The sequence below is a fragment of the Thamnophis elegans genome, chromosome 6 (assembly GCF_009769535.1).
Source record: "Thamnophis elegans isolate rThaEle1 chromosome 6, rThaEle1.pri, whole genome shotgun sequence".
Taxonomy (NCBI): Eukaryota; Metazoa; Chordata; class Lepidosauria; order Squamata; family Colubridae; genus Thamnophis; species Thamnophis elegans.
The window spans coordinates 54221118-54236985 of record NC_045546.1 but is presented as its reverse complement, the minus strand read 5'-3'; the positions used below and the strand labels follow the sequence as shown (position 1 = coordinate 54236985).

General features: G+C 38.7%; 1 protein-coding gene across 4 annotated transcripts in view; it reads left to right on the top strand.

The window, feature by feature from the left end:
- Positions 1–15359, top strand: part of BRWD1 (bromodomain and WD repeat domain containing 1) — a 92671-nt gene extending 77312 nt beyond the window's left edge. For 3 of the 4 annotated variants that reach the window (XM_032219206.1, XM_032219205.1, XM_032219204.1), the window contains 5 exons: positions 49–284; positions 6449–6616; positions 9156–10043; positions 11122–11976; positions 13440–15359. In XM_032219206.1, coding sequence (XP_032075097.1) covers positions 49–284; positions 6449–6616; positions 9156–10043; positions 11122–11976; positions 13440–14467 — 3175 coding nt within the window. In that variant the 3' untranslated portion in view covers positions 14468–15359. The remainder of the gene's footprint in view (positions 1–48; positions 285–6448; positions 6617–9155; positions 10044–11121; positions 11977–13439) is intronic. The other variant, XM_032219207.1, reaches the window with a different exon arrangement.
- The last annotated feature ends 509 nt before the right edge of the window (positions 15360–15868 follow it).

Here is a 15868-nt window from a genome sequence, read left to right as displayed (position 1 = left end):
ATAAATTACATTAATCAAATACATTTTGTTTTCATTCTGTATGTTAAGAAACGCAAAACAGAAGCAGTGTAAATCTCAAACAGAAATTCAGTCTGAGGCAGAAAACTCTTCTAATCAAAATACATCAGGCAAAAAATCCTGTGTCACAAGCCATAAGGTGTATACTACCAGTTGTACTCGTAGTATTGCTGGAATGTCTTCTGACTCTACCTCTGCATCGTATTTTGGATCAAATACAAGGACCAGAAACACAGCAGTAGCACACAGTAGTACATTATCAACAGGTAAATGAAACTGAATTAGAACTTGGTTTAAAAAACCCCTCCCCAGTTTATTTTAATATTGCTTTCTTTTCTGCTTGGCTTTATGATGAGAGTAAAGAATTGGTGGGATTCTTTCAAAGGAGTTTTTTTCTTTAAAAATGATATTGAGAAAAAAAATACTTTATGAATTTACAGTTTTTAAAGGTGATGACTATTATTTAATTTGGTAATGAAACATCTGCAAGAAAACAACCAAGGTCAGGAGAGCACTTAGGACCCCCAACAACATGGGGAGGAGGCTCCAAGTGACCTCTTTGATATCCAAGGACATGAAAGGACTATGGTGGGTTAAACGTCCCTACAAATGTTTTTGCAAGGAGGGACAGCACTGCCATGTTGTTCTACTTATAAATTCTTTAAAGCATCCCTTGTTTTCAGAGTTCTTTCTACTTTTAAGTTATATTTTTGAAATACTGGTCATGAAATACCAGTCAATGTAGTAACAGTGTCCAGTTTTTAAACAAACATAAGTCAATTCAGATTCAGTTTTGACCATCAGTCTTTGGGAATATCTATCCTTCAGAACATTCCTCCCATGATTTTATGACCTTTTTTTAAAGAGAGCTAAGCAAGTGCCATGGTTGTTAAGTGAACCAATGGTTCACTATGGGCACACTTTTGCCAAAGACTGTAGGTAAATGTTGACATTCTACAAAATCATTGTAAAACACGGCCATGGGGCCACAGAAGGAGAGCCATCAAAACATTGAATACCTTGAATTTTTCTTTCATTCTGGTAATTACATTTTCACTTTTGGGCCATAAATATTACAATGGCGACCACAAGAAACGCATCAAAAATAGAAGGGAGGACAATTTATAGACCAGGATGTCATCAGATATTTTTAAAAAGTGCTTTACTTCTAAGCTTAAAGATTTGTAACAAAACATGTTATTTTGTAAAATATATCTTAGCAACTTAATAATGAACAACAATCCCATGATTTTCTAGTTAGCTCTATTTTCAAAAGTACTTTTGTGAAAGAAAAAAAAAAACAGTCTTCTAAAATAATTGTTCCTTTATCTGTTTTTAAAAATTCTTAAATATAGACCTGTTAAGCTTTTTCTTTTAATTTAAAATCTTCAGGATAATGGTTTTTTTCTTCTTAATTCCAAAAAGAAGTTGACTCAATGATTTTCTTCATTTATTTTCTGCTGGTCAGAAAATCTGTGTTAGGTTGTAAAATTATTAGATCCTAAAGGGTGGGGGGGGGGGGTTTGCAAGTCAAGTGTCCATCAAGGATGCACATGATTTTGAGCATGATTATAATCATTTGGCTCCCAAGATACTCAACTCACAAAACCATAAGAAACTCAGTTTCTGTAGATTCCTTACGAGGAGCAAATAATCAGAACGCAAGGGCATGATATTTCAATCTCTCATTTGTAGGGACATGTACCCCACCACAGTCCTTTCATTACCTGGATGCCATAACTTCTTCAGAAGTCATAATATCTTCTTGTGTCTGTATGTGAATAATTATCACTGGCTTTAGAGAGGTAAAGCTGAAACCTCCAGGATCTCTTGGTCTATCCTCCTAAGATTGGAATATGCCAGTGTCAATCTTTTGCAAAGTAATTACATGTAGTAGTAGTAGTAGTTTATTGGTCTTGTATGCCGCCCACTCCCGAAGGACTCTGCATGTCACGGGAAGGGGATAAATAGACAAAACAACAATTTAAAATACACAACATTCATAGTTACCGTGGGGCTGGGTACTTCACCAGCCCCCCGGCCTGCTGGAGCAGTCAGGACTTAGTGGCTTTGCGGAAGGCCGGAAGAGTAGTAAGGGTCCGGATCTCCACGGGGAGGTCGTTCCAAAGGGCTGGAGCGGCAACAGAGAAGGCTCTCCCCCGGGGAGTTGCCAGCCGACATTGGCTGGCAGATGGAATCTGGAGAAGGCCTAGTCTGTGCGATCTGATCGGTCTATGGGAGGTAATTGGCAGGAGGTGGTCTCTCAGGTACATGTCAAATAATCATGGAAGCGTTTCTCATTTTCCAATGTGATTATTATATTTCCATAAAATTTAATATTTTGTATTTATTTAGAACCCCTATATTTAAATTACAGGAAAATAAACCAATATTCCAAATAGTCAAATTGCTTCAAATCTACCAATTGTTAAAATGTAGGAGAAACAGTCACCATTATTGGGGTTTAATATTTGGCGTTTTTAAGACTGATAATTTTATTTTTAAATATTACAGCTTATCAACATATTTTTATTCTTCTAAAGTTCTTCTAATGTTCTATATTTTACATTACAATATTCCTATTTTGAATCCTAATATATCACCCCTGTGTTTCATATGTAAGTAACTAAAAAGCAAATAAGTTCCAAGGATTTCTAAAATGGCTTTGGAGTGGGATCTAGTTAAGAATCTTTTAAATCTATAGTTAACATTAATTATTGGAGTTTGAGAGATGTTTACCTTAAGGTTATATAAAGCTCATTTATGCAGGAATCATTCTTAAACAATTGAATTTTTGTGTGGCAGGATTTGACATTGCTTTCTTCTTATTCTATATTTTTTTTAAACCTTTTCTGGTGAGCTCCCAAAACACCGCACATAATAAAGTACTGATGGCTATTCTGTTGACATAATACATTAAGATCTAGCTATACAAAATAGGTATAGGTATTTTATTTGTATGCTGCCCTTTTCCCTGGGGGGAGTCAGGGCGGCTCACAGTTCAAAGGGAGGGAGGACAAACCAAGTTAAACACATAAGACAATACATTGTTAAAAGCACAACATTGATACAATTCGGGTGGGGTTAAGGTCTTTAGCCCCAGGCCTGTCGGGACAGCCAGGTTTTAAGGGCTATGCGGAAGGGCGGAGGGTGGTGAGGGTACGAATCTCCACGGGGAGTTTGTTCCATAGGGTCGGAGCTGCAACCGAGAAGGCTCTCCTCCGCGTGGTTGCCAGTCGACATTGACCGGCTGATGGAACTCGGAGGAGGCCTAATCTATGGGATCTAATTGGTCGAGTGGAGGTAATTGGCAGTAGGCGGTCTCTCAAGTACCCAGATCCAATACCATGCAGGGCTTTGTAGGTGACAAGTAGCACCTTGAAGCGCACCCGGAGAGCGACAGGTAGCCAGTGCAGCTCGCGGAGGATAGGTGTTATGTGGGTGAAACAAGGTGCACCCACGATCGCTCGCGCGGCCGCATTCTGGACTAGCTGAAGTCGCCAGATACTCTTCAAGGGCAGCCCCATGTAGAGCACATTGCAGTACTCCAGCCTAGAGGTCACAAGGGCACGAGTGACTGTTGTGAGAGCCTCCCGGTTCAGGTAGGGCCGCAACTGGTGCACCAGGCGAACCTGGGCAAATGCCCCCCTGGTCACAGCTGACAAATGGTGTTCAAAAGTCAGCTGTGGGTCCAGGAGGACTCCCAAGTTGCGGACCCTGTCTGAGGGGCGTAGTATTTGACCCCCCAGTCTGAGTGATGGAACACTAGCCAAATTTGTGGGAGGGAAGCACAGCAGCCACTCGGTCTTATCCGGATTGAGCACAAGCTTGTTAACCCTCATCCAGTCTCTAACAGCCTCAAGGCCCTGGCTCATCACGTCCACCGCTTCATTGAGTTGGCACGGGGCGGACAGATACAGCTGTGTATCATCCGCATACTGGTGGTATTTTATCCTGTGCCGCCGAATGATCTCGCCCAGCGGTTTCATGTAGATATTAAAAAGTAGGGGGGACAGGACCGAACCCTGCGGCACCCCATATGTTAGGGGCCTAGGGGTCGATCTCTGCCCTCCGACTAACACCGACTGCGACCTGTCCGAGAGGTAAGAGGAGAACCACCGTAAGACAGTGCCTCCCACCCCCACCTCCCGCAGTCGTCGCAGAAGGATACCATGGTCGATGGTATCAAAAGCCGCTGAGAGGTCAAGGAGTACCAGGATGGAGGCATGGCCTCCATCCCTGGCTCTCCAGAGATCATCGGTCAATGCGACCAAAGCGGTTTCTGTGCTGTAGCCAGGCCTGAAGCCAGACTGGAATGGATCAAGATAACTAGCTTCGTCCAAGGACCGCTGGAGCTGAAAGGCCACCACCTTCTCAACAACCTTCCCCACAAAGGGGAGGTTGGAGACTGGACGATAGTTGTTTAGAACGGCTGGATCCAAAGATGGCTTCTTCAGGAGAGGTCTCACCACCGGCGCCTTAAGGGCGGGGGGAAAGACCCCCTCCCGAAGGGAGGCGGTAACAACCGCCTGCATCCAGCCCCGTGTCACCTCCCTGCTGTTAACAACCAGCCAGGAGGGGCACGGGTCCAGTACACATGTGGAGGCACTTACAGCTCTCATGGCCTTGTCCACGTCCTCAGGGGCAACAGCCTGAAACTCAATCCAGCGATGGCCTACCAGATTATCCCTTGGTGCCTCGGCTGGTTCTGCAGAATTGGAGTCCAAGTCCGTCCGAAACCGAGCAACTTTATCCGCGAGAAACTGGACGTAATCCTCAGCCCTGCCCTGCAAAGGATCACCCGCATCCCTCCTATTTAGGAGGGAGCGGGTTATCCTGAACAGGGCAGCCGGGCGCGACTCAGCGGAAGCAATCAGAGTGGCAATGTAAGTTCTTTTTGACGTCCTAATTGCCCGGATGTACTCTCTGATGCAAAATGTTAAAAGTGCTCGGTTCGATTCGGATTTATTGGATCTCCATTGGTGCTCTAGGCGTCTCTTCCGGCGCTTCCTCTCCCGGAGTTCCTCAGTAAACCAAGGAGCCCTCCTGGATCCACTGCCTCGGAGCGGCCGTAGAGGCGCAATCCGGTTAAGAGACTCCGTCGCTGCCGAGTTCCAAGCAGCAACCAGAGTCTCTGCCGGACTGTGGGCGAGGGTATCAGGAATAACCCCAAGCTCCGTCTGGAACCTCAGAGGGTCCATAAGTCGCCTGGGGCGAAACCACCTGGTCGGTTCCTCCTCCCTACAGTGGAGGTGTGGTCTCCGAAAGTCAAGCCTCAGTAGGTAGTGGTCTGACCACGACAGGGGTACGATCTCACTACCCCTCAGACCAAGATCACAAGTCCACTGCTCCGAGAGAAATACGAGGTCGAGCATGTGACCCGCCGAGTGGGTTGGGCCCCGAATTACTTGGGTCAAGCCCATGGCTGTCATGGAAGCCATGAACTCCTGCGCTCCATCAGAGTGTTCACCGAGCGAAGGCAAATTGAAATCCCCCAGTACCATAAGCCTGGGGAACTCAATTGCCAGCTCGGCTACCGACTCGAGGAGCGAGGGGAGGGCTGCTGCAACGCTGTTGGGAGGCAGGTACGTTAACAGCAGACCCACTTGACCCTTGAGGTCCAACTTCACCAGCAGGAACTCACACCCGACAAGCTCCGGAGCAGGGATCCTACGAGGTACTAGAGACTCTCGGATAACAATGGCCACACCGCCACCCCTTCCCTGAGCTCTCGGCTGATGGAGCACCTGAAAACCTTCTGGGCACATCTCCACGAGGGGGACTCCTCCCTCCGGGCCCAGCCAGGTTTCAGTAATACATGCCAGGTCTGCCCTCTCATCTAAAATTAAGTCCCGGACGAGGGGAGCCTTATGAACTACAGACCTGGCATTTAGCGACAACAGCCGGAGACCAGGGTCCTGATTACTCGCGCCATCTGGCCTTGGAGTGGGACTCATAGGTCCGGAAGGAGGGATCTCTGTAACGTAGCGAGCCCTCCTTCCCCGGTAATGGCCAGCCCTAAAGTCCCCGCCATATCTGCCCCTCCCTGTTATGACCGTAATGCTCCGGCCCACTCCCGTGTCCGCAATTCCTCCAACCACCCCAACGACCCCCGCGTTCCTCGGCAGGTCCTCCGAATCAAACACACTCATTCGCCCAAGCAATCCCCACGTAATAATTAAAACACACAAAATACAGCAATAATAGGTCAATAAAAGTGGGATCATTCACTCAATCACATGCATATCCCATGCATATCCCATACAAAAGAAAGAAAAAAGAGAGAGAGAGAAAAAGAGGGGAAAAGAAAATTGCGCAGTTATTAAAAAAGGGTGCAAAATGCAGACTGTCTGCAACTTCTTATTATATTAAAATACATGAGAGAAATATTTAAAATTCTGATTAGCTTTATATCTTTTAACTCTTCCAGAAAGTGAGTTAGAACATTCATCAACTACTTCATCTTTGAGTAGTTCAGAAGAGAGCAAAGAGAGTTCTACAACTCTGTCATCTCCAGTGCTACATAATGGAACTTCTGGAGAAAAACAAAGTATATTCAGGATTACTAGAAGTAAAATATATCAGCAAAAACAAATAGGTATGTATATTATATATATATATATATATATATATATATATATATATATATATATATATATATATATATATATATATATATATATTAAAATGTATGTCATGTCTTTAAGTCCTGAGCAACTTAATGACAATCAAATTTATTAAAAAGTATGATAAACGCAACATGAAAACATTGTTACAAGATTGTATTTATTTGAATTATATGACTACCAACGCATAAAAGTGGCAGCTTGGCAGCTTAGAAATTATTAAAAGTAAAAAACAATCACCATCCAAAACAAAATAAATGCCAACCACAACATATTCCATTCAAGTCTTTTTCCCATTTGGATGGGCTCATCTAATACTTTAGCTCAATGTCTGGGGGGAAAACCAGGTTTCCAGGACATTTCTGATGGTTAGCAGGGACAGGATTGGAAGTGGTTGCAACAGAGAAGCCATGCCTCTTCGTTCCCACCAGATGGCATCATTCCATATAAGAAACCTGAAGCATAATTACTGTTTTAGATTCCCATGGGATGAAAATAAGGAATTGAAAAGAATCAGCCCCACAAATAACCTGGCCTGGCGCAATGAAGGCTTAATAGGTGATTACTAGCAGTACCCAGAGTTCAAGGTGCTAGTAATTATAGGAAGCCATTGTGGCTCATGATGTGATCCACCTACTTAACACTATTACTAATATTAATGCTACTACTACTCCTTCATTCCAGACCAGTTGCAGCTTCCAGGTGGTTTTCAGGTGCAGCCTTAGATAGAACATATTACAATAGCCCAAATTGGAGTGGTCTACTGGGATAATTTCAAAAATGTAAAGAGATTACATTAAGTAATGCAAAAAAGAAAAAATAATGGAATTCTATAATTCTTGTTCCAAAAGCCTTCTGTAATATTGTTGTGTATCATTTCCCCCTCAAATGTTCCATCTAGGATATAATGGGATAATTACATGAAAGTACATCTTAATGCAACCTTGTACTTGTGGGCATAAAGGCATTTTGATGCCCATGTAATGGCATCATGTGATGTAATAGCACCACCTATTATTGGATGCCCAAGTAATGTGAGAGATGTCTTACTAAAGGAAAATTCCTGGTGATAAATTGGACTTCAGACAGTTAGCTAATAACTTTATTATTTTCAATTGGCATCAGAAAACTACCATATCTTTCAGAGTGTAAGACGCACCCTTTTCCCTCCCAAAAGAGGCTGAAAATCTGGGTACATCTTATACACTGAATACAGCATTTTTGGTCTCCTGAAACCCCGCCCCATTTGCAAAAATGGTCGTGCATAGCCTTTAGCTTCCAGAGTGCCCCTGGGGGTTTGGGAGGGCAGAAATGAGCGAAAAACAGACTGTTTTTTACCCCAGCCCCGAGGACCACTCTACAAGCCTCCGAAAGGCTATGCATGCCCTTTTTTGACAAAAAACGGGCCCATTTTTGTGAAAAACTGACCATTTTTGGGAGGTCTGCAGAGTGCAAAAACTTTTTTTTTTAATTTGCCTCTTTAAAATCTTGGTGCATCTTATACTCTGAAAAATACGGTAATTAGAGGTCTATTAATAAACATGCATACATATTCCTTTGTAAGTAAGGGCATTACTCAATAAAATACAGAAGAGTATGTACACATAAGAAATTAAAGACAGGAAATTACTCAAAAGGCAACCTGTGAAAATTATCCCTTTCCTCCGTTGACTAGTCCTTAGCATCATTCCATATAATTTCTTACTCCAGTCTGTTGTTCTTTAGCCTACCAATAGTGGTGGTGATACTGTGTGAATAGCAGGTGCAAGCGCTCATGCCCACCATTTAGCCTGATTCCAAACAGGCTGTGGTCCAGGAGGTTGGTGACCCCTGAATTAGTTGGTATATGGTTGCCAAAAATTGTTTTTATATGCCCCCCCTCCCCTCCTGAGCCCTGAAAATGTGGCAAGGAGAAAGCTACTACTTCTTCCTGGAAGGCAGAATTTAGAAGTGAGGAAGGGACTTTTTTCCAGGTAGAAGCCTTAAACCCTGCATTCTGACTAGAAATGAGATTAAGCTTTCTTGCTGGTATTCAGAAAGGTATTTCATAGTAAAACCAACTGCTGACCTAGCTTATATTAGTGCTGTTCACTGTACATCTCTTTCTAGCTTTGCAAACCATGCTTACTTTTACCACATCCGTGCATTTCATTCATTTTACCCTTTAAGTCTTTAAAGTTTTTCAACTCTTTTTGGGATTTTATCAACTACCTCTAAGGACAACTTTCTCATCTTCTTTTTTCTCTCAGTCCATTCACCCTTCATGTATTTAAATGCAAATTTGAAATCTTTATCGCATGTAGTCAGTCAGTAAAATGTAACTATGGAAAATATTCCTCCAAATGGCTTATAAAAGATGAAAAAAAAAACACCTACATTTACTTTAAAAAGGCCAAACCTCAACACTTAGCCTAATTTAAGAGTTTAGAAATAGACAAAATTATTTTTTAGAATGTTTATTGTAAGTATGTGTTTTTGTGTGTGTATTCATTTATTCATTTATATGTCCAGCTTCACAAGGGGATGCAGATAGCCAAAGGACTACAAGGAAAAGGATATGGGAAAGAAAAACTGATACTTCAAATGAACATTATGAAACTTTGAGCAATAGATTTTGTAGGTATAGGAAAATACCACGCAGAAGTGCTACTGTGGCAGCTAATAAATTAAGAATGATGAGTGATGTGGAAGAAGAGTTCTTCAGCTCAGAAAGTGGTGGTACCAGAAATAAAAACAGAAAACGACCTCATCGCAATGCTTCTGCTGCAGCCAGAAAGTTATTATTAAATGATTCTGAAGAAGAAAGTTCCATGCATTCTGAAAGTGACAAAGAATTGGAAGATCAGTCTGACAGAAGAAAAGCTCCTAAAACTGAACATTTTGCTGTTAAAAAAAGGCATAGTAGTGGATCTGAAAGTGGTAATTCAAATTCTGAGAGTGGGATGAAAAAAACACCAAAGAGGTACTCTGTTAAAGATTATAAAAAACGTTTGAGAACTGTTTGCCGTGTATCTCCCAAAATGAAACACATCCCAGAATGTTCAGAAGATGACTCTAAACACCATATATCAGATGATGAGAGTGTTCAGAAAACAGTTCATCAATTGTCATCTTCATACGAAATTAATGCCAATAGCAGCTCTGAGACAGATTCTGAACAAGAATGTAAAGTTTTACCAAGACACGCTTTTACAAGGGCATCATTTCGCTTCAGGAAAGGTAAAATATTGAGTGATTCAGAAGTGGAATCAGGAAGGGATGATGAGACACCTTCTTCTTCAAAGATCAGAATATTTTCTGAAACTTCAAAACTTGGCCAAAATGACTCATCTAATTTAGAATCTGGAACTGACAGCAGCCACTCAAGAAAAAGTCAGGGAAGGAAAGGCATCAGGAAAGGTGATTTATTTAAAATATATGATGCATTAGAATAAATGGGTGTAATGTTATGCATGCATATTTTTCTTTAGTATCATTTAGCATAACAAAGTATTCTAGATCTACTGATTTATGGGCAATTTATCCACCTGAATTTATTTTAGGAATACAGCCTTAGTCACATCAAACAAATGTTTGTAATATATTGTTTGAGAGGTACATTAAAAAAGGCAGTAGACAGTTACTGATGCAGGGTTAGGGTTAGCCTATTTCTGACTTTATCCCTCACTTCTTCGCCCCATAAAAAGAAGGAATAGATTGACCCTTTTGTGATCCAGTATCTTGCTTCCAACCCAATCTTCTCAATTACTTCTTGCTCTACATGAGTTACACTGATTTTGCCATTGCCTAATTTGAAGGGAGGCTCGAAGCAGGAAAATTTAAATACGTATTGAGCATCACATGTGGGAAAGTTGGTGTCATACAGTATAGCGCAGGGTTGAGATTAAGCTGTGGAAGCAAGTTACTGGAATACAGAAGGAAAGATAAGAAATTGGGCTAAATAGCAATAGGCAAGGTACATGTTATGTATATGTTACAAGGGATTGTGTGTGTCTGAGAATGAAGATTGCTGGAAATGGTGTTCTAGCTTAGAACACCAATTCTGCAAGAAATAGAATTGGCAGAGGTAGGCTCAAAACTCCCATCTCCCTTATATATCCATTACTTTTTTCAGGCTTTGACAGTTTTTCTTCCTATGAAACTCATTGGCAGTCATGTTTTGATGCTGCACTGAGTATTTCTTCAAATTGCAGTGCTCAAAATCTCAACCTTGATTGACTATCTACTAAATCTCTTATTTAATGGTTTGACATACTGAAATGTCATCATACATCTTGTTAGTTTTTGCATTCAGGTCATGAAACTTTCTGAGGTTGATAATAATGATGAGTAAATTTTGCCTTAACTGCAAGGGTATTTACTTATCTTTATTATCTTCAACTAGGTTATTCACAGTTGCTAATAAATATGTTTATTTATGAGTTTTTAATGCTTTTATTTGTGTATTTTAATATAATTATTCTATGTGCCTTTATAGATTCTGTTGCCAAAGCAAATGGGCTCAGCAAATCTACCAGAAAAAGACCATTCCAAAGTGATTGTCAGACAGGAGCTTGTAAATCGGAATATATCTATGGAAAATTGCCCCTTAGAAGTGATACTGTTACTGTTAATAAATTAAGTCTTGCGAATGATGAGGAAGACTTCACCAATTCAGAAACTACTAGAACCTACAGTGACAATAATAGAAAACTGAACTGTCGCAGTATTGTTTCTGCAACTAGAAAGCAATTAGATAGCTCAGCAGATGGAAGCCAAGAGTCTGGTGAAGCAAAAAGGAAACAGTACTGTAGAAGAAAGTGTATTCAGTCTTCCACAGCTGCCAAGATAGATGGTAGTGACTCTGAAAACAGTTCATATTCTGAAAGTGCTGAAAGAAAAAAAATGCATATTAAAAAAGCCCATATGCACAAGCCTAGAACTCCATATGATAGAAGTATAAATCCCATTCTAGAGAAAAATCTGAAAAGCCACCTGTCAAAGGATAGAAATCCTGATAAACATCCTATATTTACACATAATACTATAGTCACTTCTGACTTAGAGGGAGATTCAGAATTAAACCAATATAATGACAATATTAAAGAGTTTCAGAAGACTGTAGATTCTTCAGGAAAATCAAAAAATGAATCTGAAATACAGCACAAAGGAAATGGAACTGATTCTCTGCCAAATAGCAAAGAATCTTCAAAAACTCCAAAATCTAAAACCAGAGTAGATTCCAGCTGCCAGTCTGATTTGGAAATCAAATCTTGCAACAATGCTAGCAATTACAGTGTTATCAAAACACAACCCAAGAAAAAGAAAGAAAAAACAGATGACATTAAGGAAGGTAATTTTTATAATACTGATCTTTTCATTGATAATATTAAAAGTTATGTTTGTTATATGTAAATTATAATGTATATTATATTTTATATGAAATAAATATAATATTCCTTAAGGATTGCATTCAAGGGATATATAATTTATTTGTTTTTTTGAAAATGCAATTTTATCTACAAATTAGAAAATTATGAAGTGTTTTGGGTGCAGATTTCTTGATATTTTACAATATTCTCCTTTTTCATCTAGAAATTATTAAATATTGTTTAACATGTATCTGTTTTGCTATAGATAGTTAATATTTTTTTAATTTTTACTTTTCCTTCAATATGTTTTGTATGTTGGGGTTTGTGCTGCTTTTAATTTTTGTGTTTGTTAAAATTATTTAAATTTATTGGCTGCCCAACTCCAATGGACTTATAGGAATTCCTCGACTTATGATTACAAATTGAGCCCAAAATTTCCATTGCTAAGCAAGACAGTTGTTTAAGTGAGCTTTGCCCCATTTTATAATCAGGTTAAGTTAGTAACATAACCATGTTACTATAACCATAACCATTATTAAGTGAATCTGTCTTTTCCATTGACCTTGCTTATCAGAAGATCACAAAAGGTAACCACATGATCCTGGGACACTGCAACTGTAATAAATATATGCTGGTTGTCAAGTGTCTACATTTTGGGGATGCTACAATAGTCATAAGTGTGAAAAACGCTCATAAGCCACTTTTTTCAGTGCCATTGTATTTCAAACAGTTACAAAGTGATTGCTTGTAATTCAGGGGCTGCCTATATTTATTTAAAATAAATGAACATTTGCAAAAAAATAAGTTTGTCAAAAAAAGACAGTAGTTAAGGATTGTACAGTACAAAATGCACATATGATTTTCATATACAAAGCTATGAAATAGGAAGACCAAAAAATTGCAAACTAAGCTGAGGAAAATTTAAAGAAAATGTTTCTTATATTAACATTACTGATGAGTACTTGCAGTTCCAAAAATCACTTAGAAGATTAGCAACAAAAATACCTAAATGGTAGTTGAATTTGAGAATTTCATTGTAGTTTTCAGTATAATATAGCATGTTTTCACAGTGAAGGGAAAGGCCAAGATAATCTGTTAGGCAGAGTACACAACCAAGTGTATAACACAGGGGTAGTCAACCTTTTTATACCTACTGCCCACTTTTGTATCTCTGTTAGTAATAAAATTTTCTAACTGCCCACTGGTTCCACAGTAATGGTGATTTATAAAGTAGGGAAGTCAATTAAAAAAAGCAAAGTGCTTCAGTATTGGAAAAAACCCCTACCGCCCACCATGAAAGCTGGAACGCCCACAAGTGGGCAGTAGGGACCAGGTTGACTACCACTGGTATAACAATTTGGATTAATTATGATTAAACTATTGTATCATTTGTCTTAACTTGTTTTAGAAATAATATTTAATCTATAAATTCTTCCTTCTACAGAATCAGCTTCTCAGCTATTGAACCAAAGCCCAATAGTACTCAGGAACAGAAATATTTACAAAAGTTGTACAGAGTTGAATAACATATCAATGACTATTAAAGCCCTCAATGGAAAGAAAATTCCACGTCGAAGTGCTGCTGTAGCTGCAAGCAAAATAAAACTTATTAGTGATGCAAAGGAAGAATTCTCAGGCTCAGAAGTTGGATACTGTAGAAAAAAGAACAGAATACGTCCACTCCGCAGTGCCTCTGTTGCAGCTAGAAAAGTACTGGATGATTTACCTTCACTCTCAGATAGTGGAACAGAACTGAAAGTACATAAGATAAAGGGGAGAAATAATCAAACTTGTTCTTATTCACCTAGGCAATCTAATAAAACACTAAAAACAAGATGTTTAGATGCTGAAGAAGAAAGTGTGTTAAAACAGAGGAGGAGGAGTCATAGCAATGGCTCAAGACAAGTTTCTATCAAATCTGAATATAAAAAAATCACAGTAAAACATTTTGATGACTCTTCCAGCAGCATTACATCTGAGGAACAAAAAAGTTCAAGTCAAGATAATGTAACAAGTGACTCTGCTGCAGACTCTGAACTGGAAAAGGAATATAATTTTACAAATGTGAGGAACACCAGGCACAATGGAGAAAAGGACAACATGGAACAAAGTGCTTTGTCAAAGAATAAACAACTAGGCATTCCAGAGAGCTCAAAATCTGAACCTGATAGAAGTTCCCATTTTTCTTCTGATTCGGAAACTCAAACAGAATCCAAACCCATCAATAATAATGGAGGCGTAAAAACAACTAAAAGGAAAAGGAAAGCCACACCAGCAAATAAAAATGGCTTTTCTGAATCTTTCAGAATACCTCAGAGAAGGAAACGGCCAAAAGTGAATGAAGAGAATGATTCTGACGAATTACATTACACAAAATACAAACCAATAAATCGACGCTCCAAAGTCAAAACTAGAAATAGGGGCAGGCGAACGGTAAGATATGCAGATGATGAAGAGGATTGTGAAACATGAAGATCTAGCCCACTTTCCTTTTATTAGTGATACTAGACTTACGTTGGAACTTCTCTTCCTCTAATTCAGGGAATATATTTATATTTTTCTATGAAAAAGTTAAATGTGGAAGCTCTGTTTTGATAACATGACTTGCACTTGCCTATCTGTGCACATATGCCAAAATGTGCCTCATTGTGAAGGCAGAACTGTTGTCTTTAATAATATTTTGTTTGTTAGTGTAGTAAGTGGCAAGAGGGGTAAACATTAGATAACAGCTTTAATGCTGTTTGATTAAATAGCATGGTGCTGCAGATTGAGACTACCTATGTCATACTATATTAGTGTGTTAAGAACCAGATGAATCTGACTACCACAGTGTTTAATATTTAATTGATCAGTAATGAATAGAATTAACTAGTATATATTGTAAACAAATCTTAATAGTTACTAATTTTAAAGAACAAAAATGTGAAAAATGGCTACCAAATATTATAGCAACTTGTAAAAATGAGCAGTGCTGTTGATTTGAGAAAAAAAACAGCTTGAACAAATAGATAATTAAATGCTTATTGATTTTATAAATATGTGGATTAAAATTTGTTGTCATCTCCTTTTAACATATGGCACCCATGCTGTAAATTTAAGTTCATTAGGATACAGGTCTTTATTTTGTGTGAAAATTTGTTGTTTTGTGCTTTTTCTTTAAAACGATTAAAGCTTCTGTTCTGTAGAATACTATATTTAAAGTGTTATTGGTAAAGTTTAATATTTACTAAAGTTCTTCAAATTTAATTATTTATAATTCAGATTGGTAGTGCAATTGAACCACTCCACCGCTTGATTTAACTAAATAAAGCACCTTCATGTTGGTGGTGTTTATTGTTGAAATAATAAAATCATTACATTTCATGTAACATGAAAAATGGGAAGTACATGCTGCTTTGTAAGCGTATACATAATGAGATGTTAGTGACTTCCTTTTCAAAAGTACTATTAACGACTTTCAGTTTTATTTTTCTCTTCAGGCCTCCTGAAATTTTATTTTGAGAACTATTTATTCAGGGTTACGTATGTGATATTTTTATGAAACAAAACCCTGAATGTTGGTTTTGTCTTCCACTTTTTTGATTTCTCAAAATAAAATTATCCCGATAAGATGGTTGTCTACAAATTCTAATATTCAGAATTCTTTATTTTTGTATGTTGTTTAAAATGTGCTTCAGAGAAAAATTGCACATTTCTGAATTTTAAGTGAAGATGAATGTAATACATTTTATTTACGAACTTAAAAGTGTAATTTTGTTTTTAAAGTAACAAATGATAAAAAGAAATCCCAAAGTTCAGTTATTTTTCTGAAGTGCGCTGCCCATAAAATGCACTTTTATTTGCAATTTTGGAATAATCTTGAATTTTAACTGT